This window comes from Cololabis saira, chromosome 19 (genome assembly GCF_033807715.1).
Source record: "Cololabis saira isolate AMF1-May2022 chromosome 19, fColSai1.1, whole genome shotgun sequence".
Taxonomy (NCBI): domain Eukaryota; kingdom Metazoa; phylum Chordata; class Actinopteri; order Beloniformes; family Belonidae; genus Cololabis; species Cololabis saira.
This window is the reverse complement of record NC_084605.1, coordinates 23,207,322-23,224,545: the sequence shown is the minus strand read 5'-3', so window position 1 is coordinate 23,224,545 and position 17,224 is coordinate 23,207,322. Positions and strand designations below refer to the sequence as shown.

The window sequence follows — 17,224 nt, the reverse complement described above, 5'->3', positions numbered from 1 at the left end:
GTCATGTGGGTATAAGGACTTTCAGTGCTGTTACAAATAAACATTTCCATTACACAAAACCTCTTCTCTGTAACCAGGTTGCTTTGCAAGCTACCGCTTGACAAAGTCACATGAATCAAAAGTGGACAGCAAAGAAAAAAACTACGATGTGGTGGAGATAGCTATTTATTTTGGTAACATTTGTGTGACAAATGTTTTTTGTAAATCTGTCTAAAGAATATAAAAAGCGACCTGGTGCATGACCTTGCATCAAGGGATTAGAAATGAAATGTTTAGAACAACCGTTGTGGTCGAGGTGTTTAATTATAAAGCTCACTTTTCAAATATTTAAGAGAGTCTGTCTGTAGTGAGTCTCCTGACCAATAGAAAAACTAAATCCTTTTATACTGAGCCTCGATCAGCCAACATGGTTGAATTCACAAGCCACTTTCATACAGACATTACTGTATTAAGACACAGTGGAGATCCCCCTCCTAATTCCTCCTCCACTCTGCAGATTAGCATTCACAATGATCCCACAAAGCACAATATTGCCTCGGCAGTTAGTGTGCTCACAAGGCTCTATGGTGTTCCCCAATCTGAAGATAGCCCTTGTTGTCAACTTTGCAACGCCCGGCCAGCAACAAGTCCTGACTGTCTCTGCTTTGTTCTACTTATGTCTGCCTCTCTGACCTCTGTGGTCAAATCCACGGTGCTAGCTTTCCCTTCCATAGCATCTTCACCTTGCTTGTCACCATGTATAACATGAATTGAACAAACCCTGTGTGACGTCACCTGTAGGTTTTCTGAAGAGTGCTTTAAAAGCCTCTTTTGCCCTTTATATTGTGTAGCACCATATTCAAATGGGAGGGAAGAGCAGCCCTGGGACACACCCACCCTTAGCTCTGTTATGAGCTTGGCTTAGCCTATAATGCTAACTTCACCTGTCATCGACTCTGATCACATGTGTCAATGCTGATTCCTGACATACAGTAAATGCTCTATGTGGTTGTTTATGGGCACGACTTCTGAAGGGGTTCTCATGATTAAAAGAGTCCCAACTGGGATTCAGTTCAATGTATTTAACACATGCATAACACATACATATTCAATATTCAATGTGTTTGTGAAAGTTTCTTCAAATCTTCCTTTTTTTTTTCAAGTGTCCAAATAAAATAGGAGATTTGTTGATAATTCACTTGTCCATCTCTGTTATATGTGTCTGCCAATTCAGGTGTAAGCAGTGTTTATGATTTGGTGTGTGCACTCCCAAAATCCTAGGGCTGGCCCTGACGCCTCCTCATTTCTGATGTCACCATTGGAACAACACTTGAAACAAGTAATGTCGGAGTTAAAATGAGGATGGGTAAAAGTCTAATCAAGCAGGACCCTTGACGAATCAATACTAAATGAAAGCATACATACATAGATTGTATAAAACAAGCATTAGGTGACGTGAGCCACTAGTTTCTGCAGACCAGTTTTGAAGCCTGTTTTCTTCATGCAGGACGTCATTGCTTCAGAAGCTGACAGGACCACGCCCACCGTATGTTAACCAAAGTTAGCTTTGCACCCAGCTCCTTCAGCGGAACCCCGCCAAAATATCTGCAGAGCCGCAAACAGATGTTTACAGCGGGATGTACCATTTAATATGTTGACTCGACGATGACACAGGCTGGATTAATACAAAAGGCTGGTTGCTTCGCTAAGCACAGTGGCATTACTATCACGGATGAGGAAGTGATAGTGGCTAGCTAGGGTGCTGATTCAACTATCAATCATCATCCCATCAATCATATTAGCAATACATTCAATGCTTGATATAAATTCTCCGGGCGTGGTACAAAATAATTGGCAACAACTGACTCGGCTCCTTCATCTGAGACACTGGAGGGGATGAAGAGGCTGTGGAGCTAAGTGTGGACATCCACAGCAGAACCTTATGTTTCAAAGGCCTTCTCCTTGGTGATGTCAGAAATGTCAGCTTGTTGAGGGTCTCGCTGCTGATCAGTAGTATAGACCGTAGGCTATGAGAAGACACGTGAAACGTGGGTCTGGATAGCTACTTCAGACTGTTTCACATCACTTCCAAATCCTTCAGAAACACACAAAACTGACTGCTCTGTTAGGCTTTTATTCACAGTTCAGAAAACGAGTCAAGATAGAGCTAAGTAGTTAAAGTGATGACAGCGAGCTATGTTAGCGCAGACAAATTTCATTGTCTGATCAATGTGCAGCCAGCCTCGCCCTCCTGTTAGACCTTCCACATTACCAGTTCACACAGCATTCATTTTGTCCCTGTTACTACCTCCCAAGGTAGTTACAGTGTGTGTTAGCAACAGAACAAAATGTTGCTTCTTTCTACATCTATGCTAGTCGCTCACATTCAAAGCAGGTCACTAAAGGTTCTGCAGAAGCAGAACAAACTGGGTATGTTCACGAGCTTTTAGTTTTCATAATACGAATTCCATAATGTTCCATTATTTAATGCAGGAACAATATATTTAATTGCTCTGCTGATTCATTATTTTCTTTTTTCTTTTTTTTTTTTAGGAAAAGTCTGGCCAATTAAAAATTGTAATGTGGTTGAAGGCAAAAAGAAAACGACAAATATGTATTATTTGCATACTTTTGTTTGCTGGTGAAGATGCTGTAGTCTTTCATAAAACAAATGGGATCAAATATAGACCTTGGATTTATTAGCTGCTGCCAACAAGGTGACATCATATAGATATACGTTAAAATGCGTCACATGGTGACATTTTTGTTGTTGTTCCTAGTCAAAAGCCATGTAGAAGTTTGCTTGAAAATCCCTCCTGTATGACCAGTACATTACATCACATGAAATCCCTTAATTGTCTGTAAATCTGTAGGTTGACATAAGAGAAACAGATTATAACATCATCAGCAGGGACCTGGCTATTTTCCATCGCTGTTGTTTTCACCCTTCTTTGCAGACACATTAACCGAGCGGGAAATCTGCTAGAATTGGACAGAAAACACACACACACAGCAACACGATTACTTTGGCAATTTTTATGCCAAGTCATTCTTACTCTGCCCTTCCTTACCTTTGCGGATTTTTTTTTTCTCTCTCCTATCTTCTCTCTGCTGCTGTGCTGTGGTGAGACCAAAGATAGGCTGAGCTGAGAGCTTTTGCAGAGAAACAGCAGGATTTAGCTGCAGCTCAGCATCGTTGGGGTTCTGCCCTTTGCAAAGGACGAACAGACGAGTTATTCCCTCTAGAGAATCCTCAGCAGTCCTCCGAGGTGTGTGGAAGGTGTTTGTTAAGCAACAAAAGACAGCAGGAGCTCTGATGATAAAGGAGGCTTAGGCTCTTATTGAACAGCCAGATCACTTTTTTTTCTGGTCATTTATAATGTATTTATGAAGGAAAAGTAGGAGAAAATCTTCCCTGCATATTGATTAAAACTAGTGTGAGTAGGTTCGATGCAGCCGCAGCCATCACTGGTGATGTGTTTGCTATGCAGGGCCTTGTTGTGTTTTAGTGAGTTCAAAAATCCCCCTTTTCCACAAAATCAGTTCCAGGGCTGGTTTAGAGCCGGTGCCTATGTTTGAATCAGTTTTATGTTTCAGCTGCCAAAACACTTACTCCTGGCCAGAAAACCTGGAGCCACGGTATTAAGAAGACCCTTTGTTGGTCCAGAGCAAAGTGTCTCTTACATCAGGGACTCCGAATGAGTTAGTAGTTCAGATGAAAAACTTTGAGACTGCCATGTTAAAAAAAAAACAATTAAAAAAAAACAACCAAAACCTTACCTAGTGTAGCACCTATGAAAAGTGTCCACATAGACAAGCATTTGAAGCATCAGCAGAACATAAACACATTATTCCTGTCATTTTTCAATTATTTTCAATTTTGCAGCAGCATTCATTAGCTCTGGTCACCATCTGGAAATGGCGATTGGCAATAAAACGAGCATTCACAACAACTGCTGCATACAGCAGCATTTGTAAGACAGCATGTTGACATTAATACATTAATTTGCTGGGAAAAAAATAAGAAAAATAATGTGTACATGATGTCTCCCCACACTATGGTTCCCACAGAAATTCAGAATACAGAAGAGGAAGGTTAATAGGTTATGTCTGAAGGTGTTCACAGTGAGGTAATGAGTTAGGTCTGTGGTTAACTGTGGAAAATTTAACCAAAACCAAAAAAGATTGAACAAATCTGAAGTGCTTCTTACACCAGCATGGCATCGGCAGCTGGTCGAAAGGAAAGAGGCAAATTTATATGTATAAAACATTTTATACATAAAGGCGACTCAAAGTGTTTTACAAAGGCATTAAGATGAAGAAAAAAAAAATAACAATATAAATAAAATGCAGAATAAAATCTAAAAAAAAAACATATTTGGACAGAAAAAGAAATAAAACACATCGAAAAAGGTAAAATCGAAGCAGACATGAAATTTGGCCGGAAGAAGATGCGTTCATCCTCAGCATGTTTGGATTGAATTAGGTGAACTCTGGTGTGGTTGCCATGTGGAGGTGGGTTACTTGAATATATATGGATTCTAGCATCCAAACATAGATGAGTGCATCAAATATACCAAACGTTCACACTGATCCGGTAAAGTTATTTAAAAGGGTGTAGGTCAACCTGGAGACTGGTTCAACTGGAGGATGCGGCCATTCCTGTTGCTGCCAGGGCAAGCAGCCAATGAGCTACAGGGTGTTAACCAGTTTAACCAGTTAACCCTGACTATGCATGAATAAGTGCCACCCGTACTGAACAGCCTAATTCTGAATATGCTGCTTTAGACTTGAGATAACTCAGTCATTTTATGAAAAGTCCGGTCAAATCAATAAAGCTATTAGAGTAAAAAGCCAGAGCTGGTGCCCAAACAGTTTTGTTTAGTCACGCGAGGAAACAAACTCAGCTGGCCCCCACTGTCTGCTTATCAGCTCTTACCACGATACGGCCACCGACAGACTCGTTCTTGCATCCAGACACGCAAATGAAAAGCTGCAGATGCAGAAAAGTGTCCACGAAATGCTCACAGGGGGAGTCATTGTATAATATAAATGTCCCCCATTCATTCATTCATCCTCCATCTGGCCTGCAGCAACAGCACAGGTTGAATAAAAAGCCCTGTTGTGTCTGCCTCCAGCGAGCTCGCCCCTCCTCAGTACGTCTGGCCAATTCCTCAGGGATGTAACCGAGGCTTAAAGGACGGGTCTCATATAATATATGCGCCTTCAAGGGGGAAAAAAAACAGCAGAGTCACAGTACATCAGGTGTTTCCCACCTGCTGCTTGATACAACTGTGCATCTGTTGTTCACAGCAGTCCTGCTGAGAAACATCTATGTGTGTAGAGGCAACAGCCTAGTGTGTGTGTGTGTGTGTGTGTGGTTTGCTAGTCATGCGGCCATGATAATCTTGATGAGTGCTGTCTGCTTCTCGACAAGCTCTGACTCAGACAGCGATGAGCTCACCACAGAATGGCTCGCTGCCTGTCTTTCATGTGAGCAGGGGTGGTTTCTGTGAGTGCAGGAGACATGACAGGCCTTAAAAGGAAGAGTTTTGATTTATTCACATCAAGGCTGTGGTGTGTTGTGCTTAATAATTATCCACAATGATTAATGGATGAATTAACATTTATGAAAGCATTTCTTCCTTGTTTCGGGGTTAAATTGAGATTGCAGAAGAAGGTCATTGTAAATGCCAGTGCTGCTCTCTCATGGGATCTTCTCGCTGCTTCTCCTCCTCATCTATAAACCTTCCCAGTCTTCCGCTGCTCTTCTATCGGACTCTGTGGCATCTCCATCCATCTTTTCTGCAGCCACAAGGGAACAGGGGTTTTAAAGCCTTTCTGCCACGTTTTTTTTATTCATTTGGCTCTCATTTTATTCCCTTGATTATTGCACTCTGCGAGTGTTTGTGCAACAAACCGTGGACCTCCTCGTTTGAAAAATGGCTGTAAAAGAGGCCGAGATGAAAGGAGAGGAACTTGAGTGTTTCACAGCGTTGACTCTCTCTCATTGCTCTCCATCACTCGCCTTCATCCGCGGGCTGAGCATGCATGACGCACTGTATGCAGACATCATAAATAACAGACGCTGACTGGGTCACTGATTTATGCAGTTGGCTGGTGTCCACTTACATGGTGAGAGAAATGGCAGAGAGACCAATCCTTTTTTTTTCTCCGCAGCACTAAAAGTCAGCACAAGAAGTTACACAATGTTTTTTTAGCGGCCAGGTGGAGGAACAGTGGGACATGAGTTGGAAAGAGCAAAAGCTCTATCATGAGTACTATGTTGGCAATATGGCGTTATGTCAGGCTGGATGTTTTAATTTCATTTAATTTTAATGCATGTAAACCGTTTCCTTCCATACTAAATGAGAAGGTAGGAAAAAGCCAAATGTTGCTAACCCAGTTCACTTTATTAACGGATCGTCTGCATTTGTGAGCCAGACGGTGAAAGCAGACGTTTCGCCAGTTTGCTGCTTTGTAATGCTGTGTACGCCTCATGTGCTGCAGGCGAAGCGGACAGCGCTGTAAACGATGCGGTTAGACTTGTTCTGCTGAACAAACTGTGTGACAAAACCTTTTGCATACCTGCTTCTGTTAAGGTTAAGATTCTAATTAGGGCACATTGCCCAGCATATAGAGGCCTATGCTGAAAACTACATGTAGAGCCAGTCAATGCCCAAAAAATCAGCTCGGTGTGAAGAGGTTGATGTGGAGGTGCTAAACCCGACCGTCGCAAAGATGTTTTATTCTGAAAAAAAATCAGATGAAAAAACTGTGAGGCATCTCAAGATTGAAAGGCCCGGCCGTTGTTGTGAAGCCAGAACAATTAACAATAGTGAGAGCAAACCGTTTAAAGCAGTGGAAGAAGAATGGTGTTTTGCTCTTGGGCGCCACCTGCACCTCCATCATAAATGCATATGGGTCAATGACGAATAAGGATTTTCAACAGGTCAATTTTTTGAGTTTTTTGTCAAGATGAATAGGCACTAGCCTTAAAAAAGGTCATGTGGTGCAACCATGATTCATATTAAAATAAATTAATTTCCTTAACATCTTGACATCTTTTTTTTTTACAAGTTTTCAGTATTATACAAAAATGGTTGTTTTTTAATGGTCGCGCTACATGATATTTCATAAAATGGACATCAGTCAAACTTTGTTCGTATATTATGATGGAAATATAAATACAAATGTGATGCAATCTTACACAATACAAGACAATTCAGAAATCATGCCAGATAGGGCAGAAGATTGATTTAAAAACATCTAGAGTGATTCCAAAACAAGTTTTCAAAACAAGAGTCATGGTCGGACGGTCGCACCACATGACATTTTGACGCTTAAAACAACAGCAAAATCCCAAATAACTAGTATTTTTTGTAAAATTCAAGTGAGTCCATATGTGGGACAGGTCGGTCATATATATTGTATTTTCTTATCCATTTAAACCTTTTTAGAATTGAAAATAAAACTGTTTTTCAGAAAATATAGGCGTCACGTCACTGACCCATATATTGAGTCCAATACACAGGTTTGTGGATTTGTTAACCAGGTGAAGACTAGTAAAACCAGCTAAAGGAGTGAACTGACAGACTGCAGAGGAAGCAGCAGGTGCTAAACTCCATAGTGAGCTGTAATATTACCAACATGCTACTACTCTGTGCCAGTACAAGTAAACATACGTCCTCTAAATATGTATATATGTATCTAGATACTGCTGCTTTAACTGATCTTTCGCCAGGATCAGTTGTCTCTGACGCTTCTTTCTGGTCATACAAGACACCTTTTGAATGGAACACTTTATTTTAAAAAGCTGTGTGCATGTATGTGTCCGATTGCTATCCACTCAGGTATTCACAAGGCGCAATTTATTCATCCATTTTTCACATACTGTTGATGAGACCATGGCGGTCTTTTAATTGAGGTATCATCACTTATTCAGGTCATATTCAAAGCTGATGTCAGGTTATCCTTGTTTTGTTTTATTAGCGCTTAAGTTGTGTGTTTGTGTGTGTACATGTGTCTGTGTATTTAAGAGTGAGATGATGTAACTAACCTAATAACTAGCCCGGCTGACCTCTGATCAGATCTGAGGTGCTCTGTTTCCTCTTTAGTCACTGCAGTAAACAGGATTTCCCCAAAATCATATCTTGCTGGCCTGCTCCTCGTCTAAGAGCAGAGGAAGCAGAGGGCGTTGGAGTGTTTGCTTCATTTGCTTTGCTTCTATCACCTTGAAACCGCTCTGGCGTCAGCACTTTCACTTTTTATTAACCTGAACCGTGCAGTGCGGCTCTTTGTGTTGCGACGCCTTTATAACAATGCCTTCTTCATATTACCTCAGTCTTTCTCCAAATCAACCTCCAACAAGTCCAATTGTTACAATTTCCTCTCTCTGGTATCTCTCCTTCTCTCGCTTCACCGCCATGACATGTCTCTCTAACCCCCCCGTTTTCCCTCCTTCCCCTTGTCTCCCCCTCTCTCTTTCAGAGCCAGACTGGGCGTCGCTGACTTTGGGTGTGTTTGTTTGCCAGGCCTGCTCGCTCCTCCATCGGAGCATCCCTCACATCAGCCGGGTCAAGTCTGTCCAGGACACGTGGGATGCCAGCGAAGTGGAGGTGGGGGTGGTAACAGCTCCTAATATCCACTTCTCTTCGATGTCCGACTAAAATAACTTCACCGACCTGTAGGGATGGGCGGTATGGACTAAAAAATGTATCACGATTATTTCTGGCATTTATCCCGATAACGATAAAAATGACGATAAAAAAAATACCAATTCAACTCCACCTTTGTAACTATAAATCTATCTCGCTCTCAGATCCGCCATGTTTGTCATCAACGGGAATTTATCTTTCTTTCTTTCTTTCTTTCTTTCTTTCTTTCTTTCTTTCTTTCTTTCTTTCTTTCTTTCTTTCTTTCTTTCTTTCTTTCTTTCTTTCTTTCTTTCTTTCCTTCTTTTTTCCCTTCCTTCCTCCTTTTCTCCTGCTCTTTCCTTCCTTCTTCCCTTCCTCTTTTCTCCCTTCATTCCTCCTTTCCTTGTTTTCTCCCTTCCTTCTCCCCTTTCCTTCCTTCCTTCCTTCCTTCCTTCCTTCCTTCCTTCCTTCCTTCCTTCCTTCCTTCCTTCCTTCCTTCCTTCCTTCCTTCCTTCCTTCCTTCCTTCCTTCCTTCCTTCCTTCCTTCCTTCCTTCCTTCCTTCCTTCCTTCTTTTTTCCCCTTCCTTCCTTCTTTCCTCCTGCTCTCTCCTTCCTTCTCCCCTTCCTCTTTTCTCCCTTCATTCCTCCTTTCCTTGTTTTCTCCCTTCCTTCTCCCCTTTCCTTCCTTCCTTCCTTCCTTCCTTCCTTCCTTCCTTCCTTCCTTCCTTCCTTCCTTCCTTCCTTCCTTCCTTCCTTCCTTCCTTCCTTCCTTCCTTCCTTCCTTCTTTTTTCCCCTTCCTTCCTTCTTTCCTCCTGCTCTCTCCTTCCTTCTCCCCTTCCTCTTTTCTCCCTTCCTTCCTTCCTTCCTTCCTTCCTTCCTTCCTTCCTTCCTTCCTTCCTTCCTTCCTTCCTTCCTTCGTTCCTTCCAAAAATCAGCTTTACACAAAAACATCATCAACGGGAATTTATCGTTTTTACCGCGTCATGACAAATTCTTATCGTGAGGAATTCTTTTGACGGTATATCGTGAACGGTAAAATATCACCCATTCCTACCGACCTGTAACACAAACTACAACACAATTTGAGTTGTTGCTCCACAAATAATTTTGTCGGTACGAAATTCAGCGAAGACACGAAAATCCTTTATTAGTCCCACAGATGAGGGAAATTTCCAGAGTTACTGCAACATGTGGCACACAATGGGAGGGGGAAAAAAAACAAGGATCCGAAGCATTTTGCCTGCCAGCACCTCTGAACAATCCAGTTCATTGCAATATCTCAACTGTACTTAAAAATTCAATCCTTAAATCCTCCTTTCAAAAGGTCTTAAATGCCTCCGACGTGGCAAATTTCTGTTTAATTTCCTTCCATTTCAACATGTTTGTAAAGGATGAGGGTGGGCGGCTGCAGACAGGGAGTGCCATGCTGGTTGCATTTGGAGAAAAAAAGATAAAACTGAACACATTCTGTTCAATCAGCAAAGAGCGAATGAGGGATGCAGCTAAATCACATCATTGGTGTAGACAAAATGTGAAGACGAGGGTCCTGCGCTCCTGCATCACAGTGTGGCACGGCAGCTGCTCTGCAGCAGAGGAGAAGGCTCTGCAGAGGGTGGTGAAAGCTGCACAGAGGACTGTGGGCTGCAGCCTGTCCACCAACACGGACATTTACACCTCCAGATGCAGGAAAAAGGGCCTCCTGCATCATGAGGGACCACACCCACCCTGCACACGCACTGTCTGTCCCTCTCCCTTCAGCCACGACGCTGCAGAGTATTAAGAGCAGGAGCACCAGACTGAGGAACAGCTTTTTCCCCCAACGCTGTGAGACCGTTTGAACTCTGGCAGACCTCTGTACCGGGACCAGGGACACACGTTTCATTCCACCGCATGTCTGACATGTGTTGACGATAAAAACTCCCTGAGTCCTAAAGCAGCAGTGGGCGCCCACATACGCGGTTGATTCGACTTTCATCTAAGAGTTTATAAATCTGTTTAAACGAGGAAAATGGTGGACATCTCTGTCTTGCATCCACCTGTAGCCAGTGGCGGATTTAAGAAATTTGGGGCCCAAGGCAAAGGCAGGCATGGGGCCCTCTGAAATGAAAAGACAACACACAAAGCAACAGGTCAATTATACAGATATATACATTTTAACAGAATTCACATGTATTATTTTTACCAGCAGGTTCTCTGATAGAATACTTAGGATGGATCACATACATCAAATACATTTTTTTTTGCCCAAGGACACTTTGAAGCGGAGACCCAGTTTCGAACCGCCAAACCCTTTATTATTGGACGACCGCTCCACTTCCTGCCCACTAATTTCACTAGATAACGATAGCAATCGACCTAAATTTTAGTTTTCTTCCTTTTTCCTCCTCTTTTCAGCACCGCTGGGGTCGCTTCTTTTCATCTTTGTGTTGTGTTGTATTTTCTATTCTCGACTATGGTCCCCTCCTATTTCTCGTTTGTTTTTGTCTTGCCACTGTTTTCTTGGATCCGTTCTGCACATGCGCAGTAAGGTGGACTGATCCAATGTATTGACACTGAAGGGGGGGGGGGGGGGGGGGGGCAACACACACATAATACAATATGCATTCTGCTGGCATTTTAGCCGGAGGATTTTAATCATATATATAACTAATATATGCAAATAAGTCATAACTGTATTAACCAAGTGTATTAGGATTTTACGGGGCAACTTGGGGCTCGAGGCAACCGCCTAGATTTACCTGATGGTAAGTCCTCCCCTGCCTGTAGCCCCCCCGTAGTTCAAATTTCAGCATGTTTCAGACCAGATGCATAATTAACATTTAACAGCAGTGATTTGATGTGCACAAACTTCAGTTCCACATAAAGGTTTGGCAACTAAAAGAGCCCAAAATGTCACTGTTGTTTCAGTGAAAACAATTCACTATGTCACTTCTGAACAAAATGTTATACGTCCTGTGTTCTGGACTTCATGGCCACTACGATGAGCCCCATACATCTCTGTTATACACACACAAGGACCATATAGGATCCGCTGTTTTTCCCATGAACACCAAGTATGAAGCCAGGGAGCTAAGCTATCTCATTAACATTTCCTCCTGCTGGTAGGTACCGAAAGTGCTGCTTATTTTTTGCATTATATGTGAATGAAGTAAAAAAGGGAGTAAAAATAGACCAAAATGTTTCATTCAATTGATCTGGACCTGGAAGAAAAATATCACCACATTGATCAATAACGTCTATTAGAGTATATATAATATGACGGTAGTGAAAAAAGTGCATTTTTACAGCAGCTTTTGGTTGTTTTTTTTGTGACTCCACAGGGGGATAAGTAAAGGTTGTCCGGTGAATGTAGCAGCATCGGACTTGAAATACCAGCAGTCTGTGACATTAGAGACTTTGTGGGAGGCAATGCAGATGTGAGTCACGAAGCGAAGCAGGAGGTCGGAGCTGTGGGAGGACAATAATTGGGATGTAATGGGGGGATTTGACTCGGGCGAACAAAATTGGGAGGTTAAGAAGCGAAATTGATGAAGATGATGTGGGGAGATGAATATTCAGAGATTAAACTTGAACCGAGGCACATGTCTGATTTTTTTTAGATTAGATGGGTGTGCTGCTCCTTTACCTCCACCGCAGAATACCGAAAAATGTGACGTCGGACTGCTGCCGTAGGCTGTATCATTATCGAACTAGCCTGCTTTCATTTTGAATTCCAATTCATTAGGAGGAAAATTTCATCTGTCAGATTCAAGGTCCGGCTTATCAGCCTCAGCATTTTTTCCATGAATATTAAAGCTCATGTACCAAGAGACGGTTTCAGTAGCCAACAGCTTCAGCTGATGCCCAGAACACGTGGCCCCTCTTGCAGGTGGTGAGCCCATGTGACTCTTCTGGGCTGAGAATTGGCTGGCCTGACCACCAGGCGCTCGGCAACAAGCCCCGGCTCCAGGCCTGGCTGCAGGGTGGGGTCTTGGCCTCTCTTGCCCGGGTGAGGGACACTGTTGGTCCTTCCAGGACCAATTTGCTTTAGGAGACCCTACCAGGAGCAGCTGCACTGGACATGGGAACTTACCTCACGGGATCATTAGGGTTCCCCCCCTAGGGTTCTGCCATGATAAGATGACGAAGGAGGAGAACACCTTTATTTGATTTATTCCAATATATTATATTATATTATATTATATATATCCAGGGCCGCCGCAAGGGGTGTGCGAACCGTGCGACCGCACGGGGCCTCGCGCCCAAAGGGCCTTGCACTATGGGCGTTTTTTTTTTTTTTTTTTTTTTCCAATTTATTTTATTTTTTTCGTTTTTTTTCCTTTTTTCCCTTATAGATATTAACAGTCCCGTTCCATTACAGACCTAAATGTGTACTAGTCTTTGCATATCAATAAATATATCTGCAATGATGTGCTTGCTGACTGATGTCGCTGCGCAGCTGCACGTGTCTGTTGTTCAATACAACTGATCAGACCAAGCGCAGACACAAGGTGCTCTGATCCAGAGGGGTGGAGTTGGAACAAACTGTCACACAATGTCGAGAGAACGAGACAGATTCAGGAAATTTCCATCAGGGGATGAAAAAAGAAAAAAACTAAAGAAAATGGAAGAGTTTAATGCCTCTCTGAAAGGCTCGTTTGATAAATTTGTTACAAAAATCACCGATCCGACCGGGTCTCAAGCAGCCGTGGGGCCCCACGTCGAGGCAAGCCCAGATGATGATGAGGCAGGGGAAGGTATCCAGTATTTTGTTAATTGGAGAGTTAAAATTGCGCATATAGACACCCAATCCAGCCCGAAAACCCCCAAAATTTCTAGGGCCCCCCCCAGCCATTTCGCACAGGGCCTCGCAAATCTCCCAGACGGCTCTGTATATCCATCCATCCATCCATTATCTATACCCGCTTTTATCCTTTGCAGGGTCACGGGGGTCTGCTTATATATATATATATATATATATATATATATATATATATATATATATATATATATATATATATATATATATATATATATATATATATTAATAACATTGAATCATGTCACATATGTAATTAGATAGAGGGATTTTCAGAGTAAATTATACCTAACTGTGGCTGAACATCAGCTCCTGTTACATTTCACATACCTGATTCCTCCTTTACCGAGGATTTAGGAATTGCCGCGATGGGAAAACAGCAACTAAAAGCGGACTTTTAAATATTCACATTCATGGGTTTTTTTGTCTCTTTTTCAGTTAATGGCTGCGATGGGGAACAGTGCAGCCAAAGCCAAATATGAACAGAAGGTTCCCGCTTTCTACTACAGACCAACACACACTGACTGCAAGTAAGCACGCCTGCTTGTTACTTGTCTTTTCCGCCATGTTTTCACTCCTGCGGTTGTTTTTACACGGGTAATTCATGTTTACCATCAGAAAAAGAGCAATGAACAGTCATGAACCCAGGATCCCCCTGGATCCATGGCCACTGCCAGGTTCTCTCTCCTCTATGATGTCACTGGTGCCTTTCCAGCACTGCAGTCCTCTCGCCGCTGCTGCTCTCCACAACAAGGTTGATGTATTTGGCTCTGTTCCTCTCACAGGCTTCCTCGTTCCGGTCCCGGGGCATAGCCAGCTCAAGCATGACCTACTGCTGTGGGAGAATTTGATGGACTGGTGCATACACTGTAATCCAGGAGCTTGAACTACCTTGCTGGGTTAACCGACAGGCCTTTTTTCCACAGTGTGTGTTAGAGATGATAAGGTTAAGATCTGGACTGATAGGATGCATTGTTAGAAAACTGGATGTATTCAGGTGACATCTTTTGGTGGGAAGATAACGTTGCTGAATGTAGACTTGACGAAAAAAGCAAACCCGGATCATAATACTACCCCCACAGGCCTGCATGGTGGACACTAGTTAATGATGAGTGCATGAATTCATCCGCAGTTCTTCGTACCCCGATGCAACCAGCACTCTGGAACAGGGCACATCTTGTTGCATCGGACCACGAGGCCCTTTTCCATGGGTTCGACATTTATGCGCCCCGAGTGAACTGAATCCTCTTTTTCTCTTATCACTTCATTGATACAAGGTTTTCATTAGGCCACATTGATGAGTCCCAATACCTCGACTCTTCCTCATGTTGTGTGTGGAAATGTTGGCACTTTCACTGTTTAACGGTGTCATGACTTCAACTGTTAAATTTCTCTGATTTTAAAGGAGCTTGAGGCCGGATTGTGGCAGGTTTTATGAAAAAAATCTGTATACATTTTAAGTTTTCTAGTAATAATGTCAGATGAAGCGTTCCAAACCCAAAAGAATGAGCCATCTAGTGTATCTCTCCTTTGCCTTGAACAGGCTGTGTGCTGCAAATTGTGCTGCATTTCCCGCGCTGGGCTGCGGATGTGACGTCACATGACGCTGCATGCCCGTTCTCCCCGTTCTCCCCGTTCTCCCGTGCCGGCTTCACTGTTGGCTGCAGTACCCCCAACGGCCGTCGTGGTGAAGGGTGGCGCTAGAGAGTCTCATTTCTTAAAAGGAGCCTCAAGCTCCTTTAAGTGACCATAATCATTCCAGGTTTGACCTATATTTGACTCAGAGATGGTGTTAACCCAGTTTTAGATGTGACATCTTTTTCACAACCACAGGATGCATCGTCTGACATGAAGCGAGAAACTCCCTGCTGCGTCAGTTAGGGTGAAATAACTTGAAAGGCTCTTTTACTTAAAGGAGTCTGTGGTCCGTGGGGAATTTGCAAGAACAGGATGAATTGTGAAAGTAAACAACCAAAATTGCTCCTCATTCATCAATTATCACAACCTCAGAAACTTTTCGTCAAATTAAATCACTCTTTTGGAACTCCTACATCTAGGTCCAACTCGGCCACACCATGAAAGATGAGCCATTTATTTACAGAATAAATACTTCTTTCAGCTTTTCCATTTTAGGGTTATATCATTGTTAACATATCAAACTAGCACAGGTTTCACGTCGTATTCCCTTCCTGACACAACCCTCCGCCTCTAACCTAAGTAAAACCTGTGAGGCTTTAATGGCCAATATAAGACAACGTTTTTTTTTCAACTATTTCCATAAGCAAAGCTTCTCGAGTGACAGAATAAGAACAGAAAGCAAGACATGAGGAAATGAATGGTTTCCTCTTTAAAGTGTTGTTTTTGTAAGTAATAAAATGCTGTTGTGTCTACGGTCCCCTGACCGCACCGCCTGCAGCTGCCTCGCTTCACGCGTTGCGTTCAGTCATGCCGTCTGCCCGACAAGCCGCCGAAGTGAAGCAAACATAGCTGCCACTGACACTGGAAACTGATCGCACATATCACCCCAACATTGCTTCCTCTTTCTCTTTCTGCCTATTTAAAGGCATCATCAACACCCACCACCGCCCCCCTCAACTCTAACTATTTCCTGTGTTAAAGTCTTAAAACGTATAATCACAATGAATTTGTTCAATTAATGGTTTGCCGGCACGCATACTTATGGCACATGCATTGAGGCTGGCGAATAGTACGTATGTGTTCTTATTCTGAGGTTGTTTTACTATTTAAAGTTCAAGATCTCCTTCTGTGTCTCCCACTTACACTCTAAATTAAAATTGACAAAACAGGGCCGAATGGAGTCTTTCTTCTCACTTCAGCTCAGATCAATGTTAGGACCATGGTGTTTGGTTTGTTTCCCACACTTGGACTCCCCTCTAGAGCACATGGTTTAGTGTTTTCTTCTTCAAAGAATAAGATGTTCATCTCTTCAGATGATGCTATAACATAGGATTTATGTCTTGTCATAGATTAGAAGCAAAAAAAGCAGAAATATGTAATGATGAGGTGGAAAACTGTTTGGTTTCTGACCGTGTGACTGATATGAGAAGAGAGAAAGAGAAGGAAACAGGATGAGAGAGCTTGTTGGCATGGCGATGAACTATCTGTGGCATTTGTTTTTTTTGTTCTATTGAGGAGGAGGATAGCCTAAAATTGGGATTGGTACCTTCACAACCAGCCCTGCTGGAAGGGTTATTGCTATCTATCTATCTATCTATCTATCTATCTATCTATCTATCTATCTATCTATCTATCTATCTATCTATCTATCTATCTATCTATCTATCTATCTATCTATCTATCTATCTATCTATCTATCTATCTATCTATCTATCTATCTATCTATCTATCTATCTATCTATCTATTAGGGATGGGCGGTATGGACTAAAAAATGTATCACGATTATTTCTGGCATTTATCCCGATAACGATAAAAATGACGATAAAATAAATACCAATTCAACTCCATCTTTTTAACTATGAATCTATCTCGCTCTCAGATCCGCCATGTTTGTCATCAACGAGAATTTATCTTTCTTTCTTTCTTTCTTTCTTTCTTTCTTTCTTTCTTTCTTTCTTTCTTTCTTTCTTTCTTTCTTTCTTTCTTTCTTTCTTTCTTTCTTTCTTTCTTTCTTTCTTTCCTTCTTTTTTTCCCTTCCTTCCTCCTTTCCTCCTGCTCTTTCATTCCTTCTTCCCTTCCTCTTTTCTCCCTTCCTTCCTCCTTTCCTTCCTTCCTTCCTTCCTTCCTTCCTTCCTTCCTTCCTTCCTTCCTTCCTTCCTTCCTTCCTTCCT

At 42.4% G+C, this 17,224-nt stretch overlaps 1 protein-coding gene across 1 annotated transcript in view; it reads left to right on the top strand.

Moving 5' to 3' along the window:
- Positions 1 to 17,224, top strand: part of LOC133419370 (arf-GAP with dual PH domain-containing protein 1-like) — a 40,660-nt gene that overhangs the window by 7,358 nt on the left and 16,078 nt on the right. The window contains exons 2-3 of the mRNA XM_061708506.1: positions 8,470 to 8,597; positions 13,853 to 13,944. Of these exons, the coding sequence (XP_061564490.1) occupies positions 8,470 to 8,597; positions 13,853 to 13,944 (220 nt within the window). The remainder of the gene's footprint in view (positions 1 to 8,469; positions 8,598 to 13,852; positions 13,945 to 17,224) is intronic.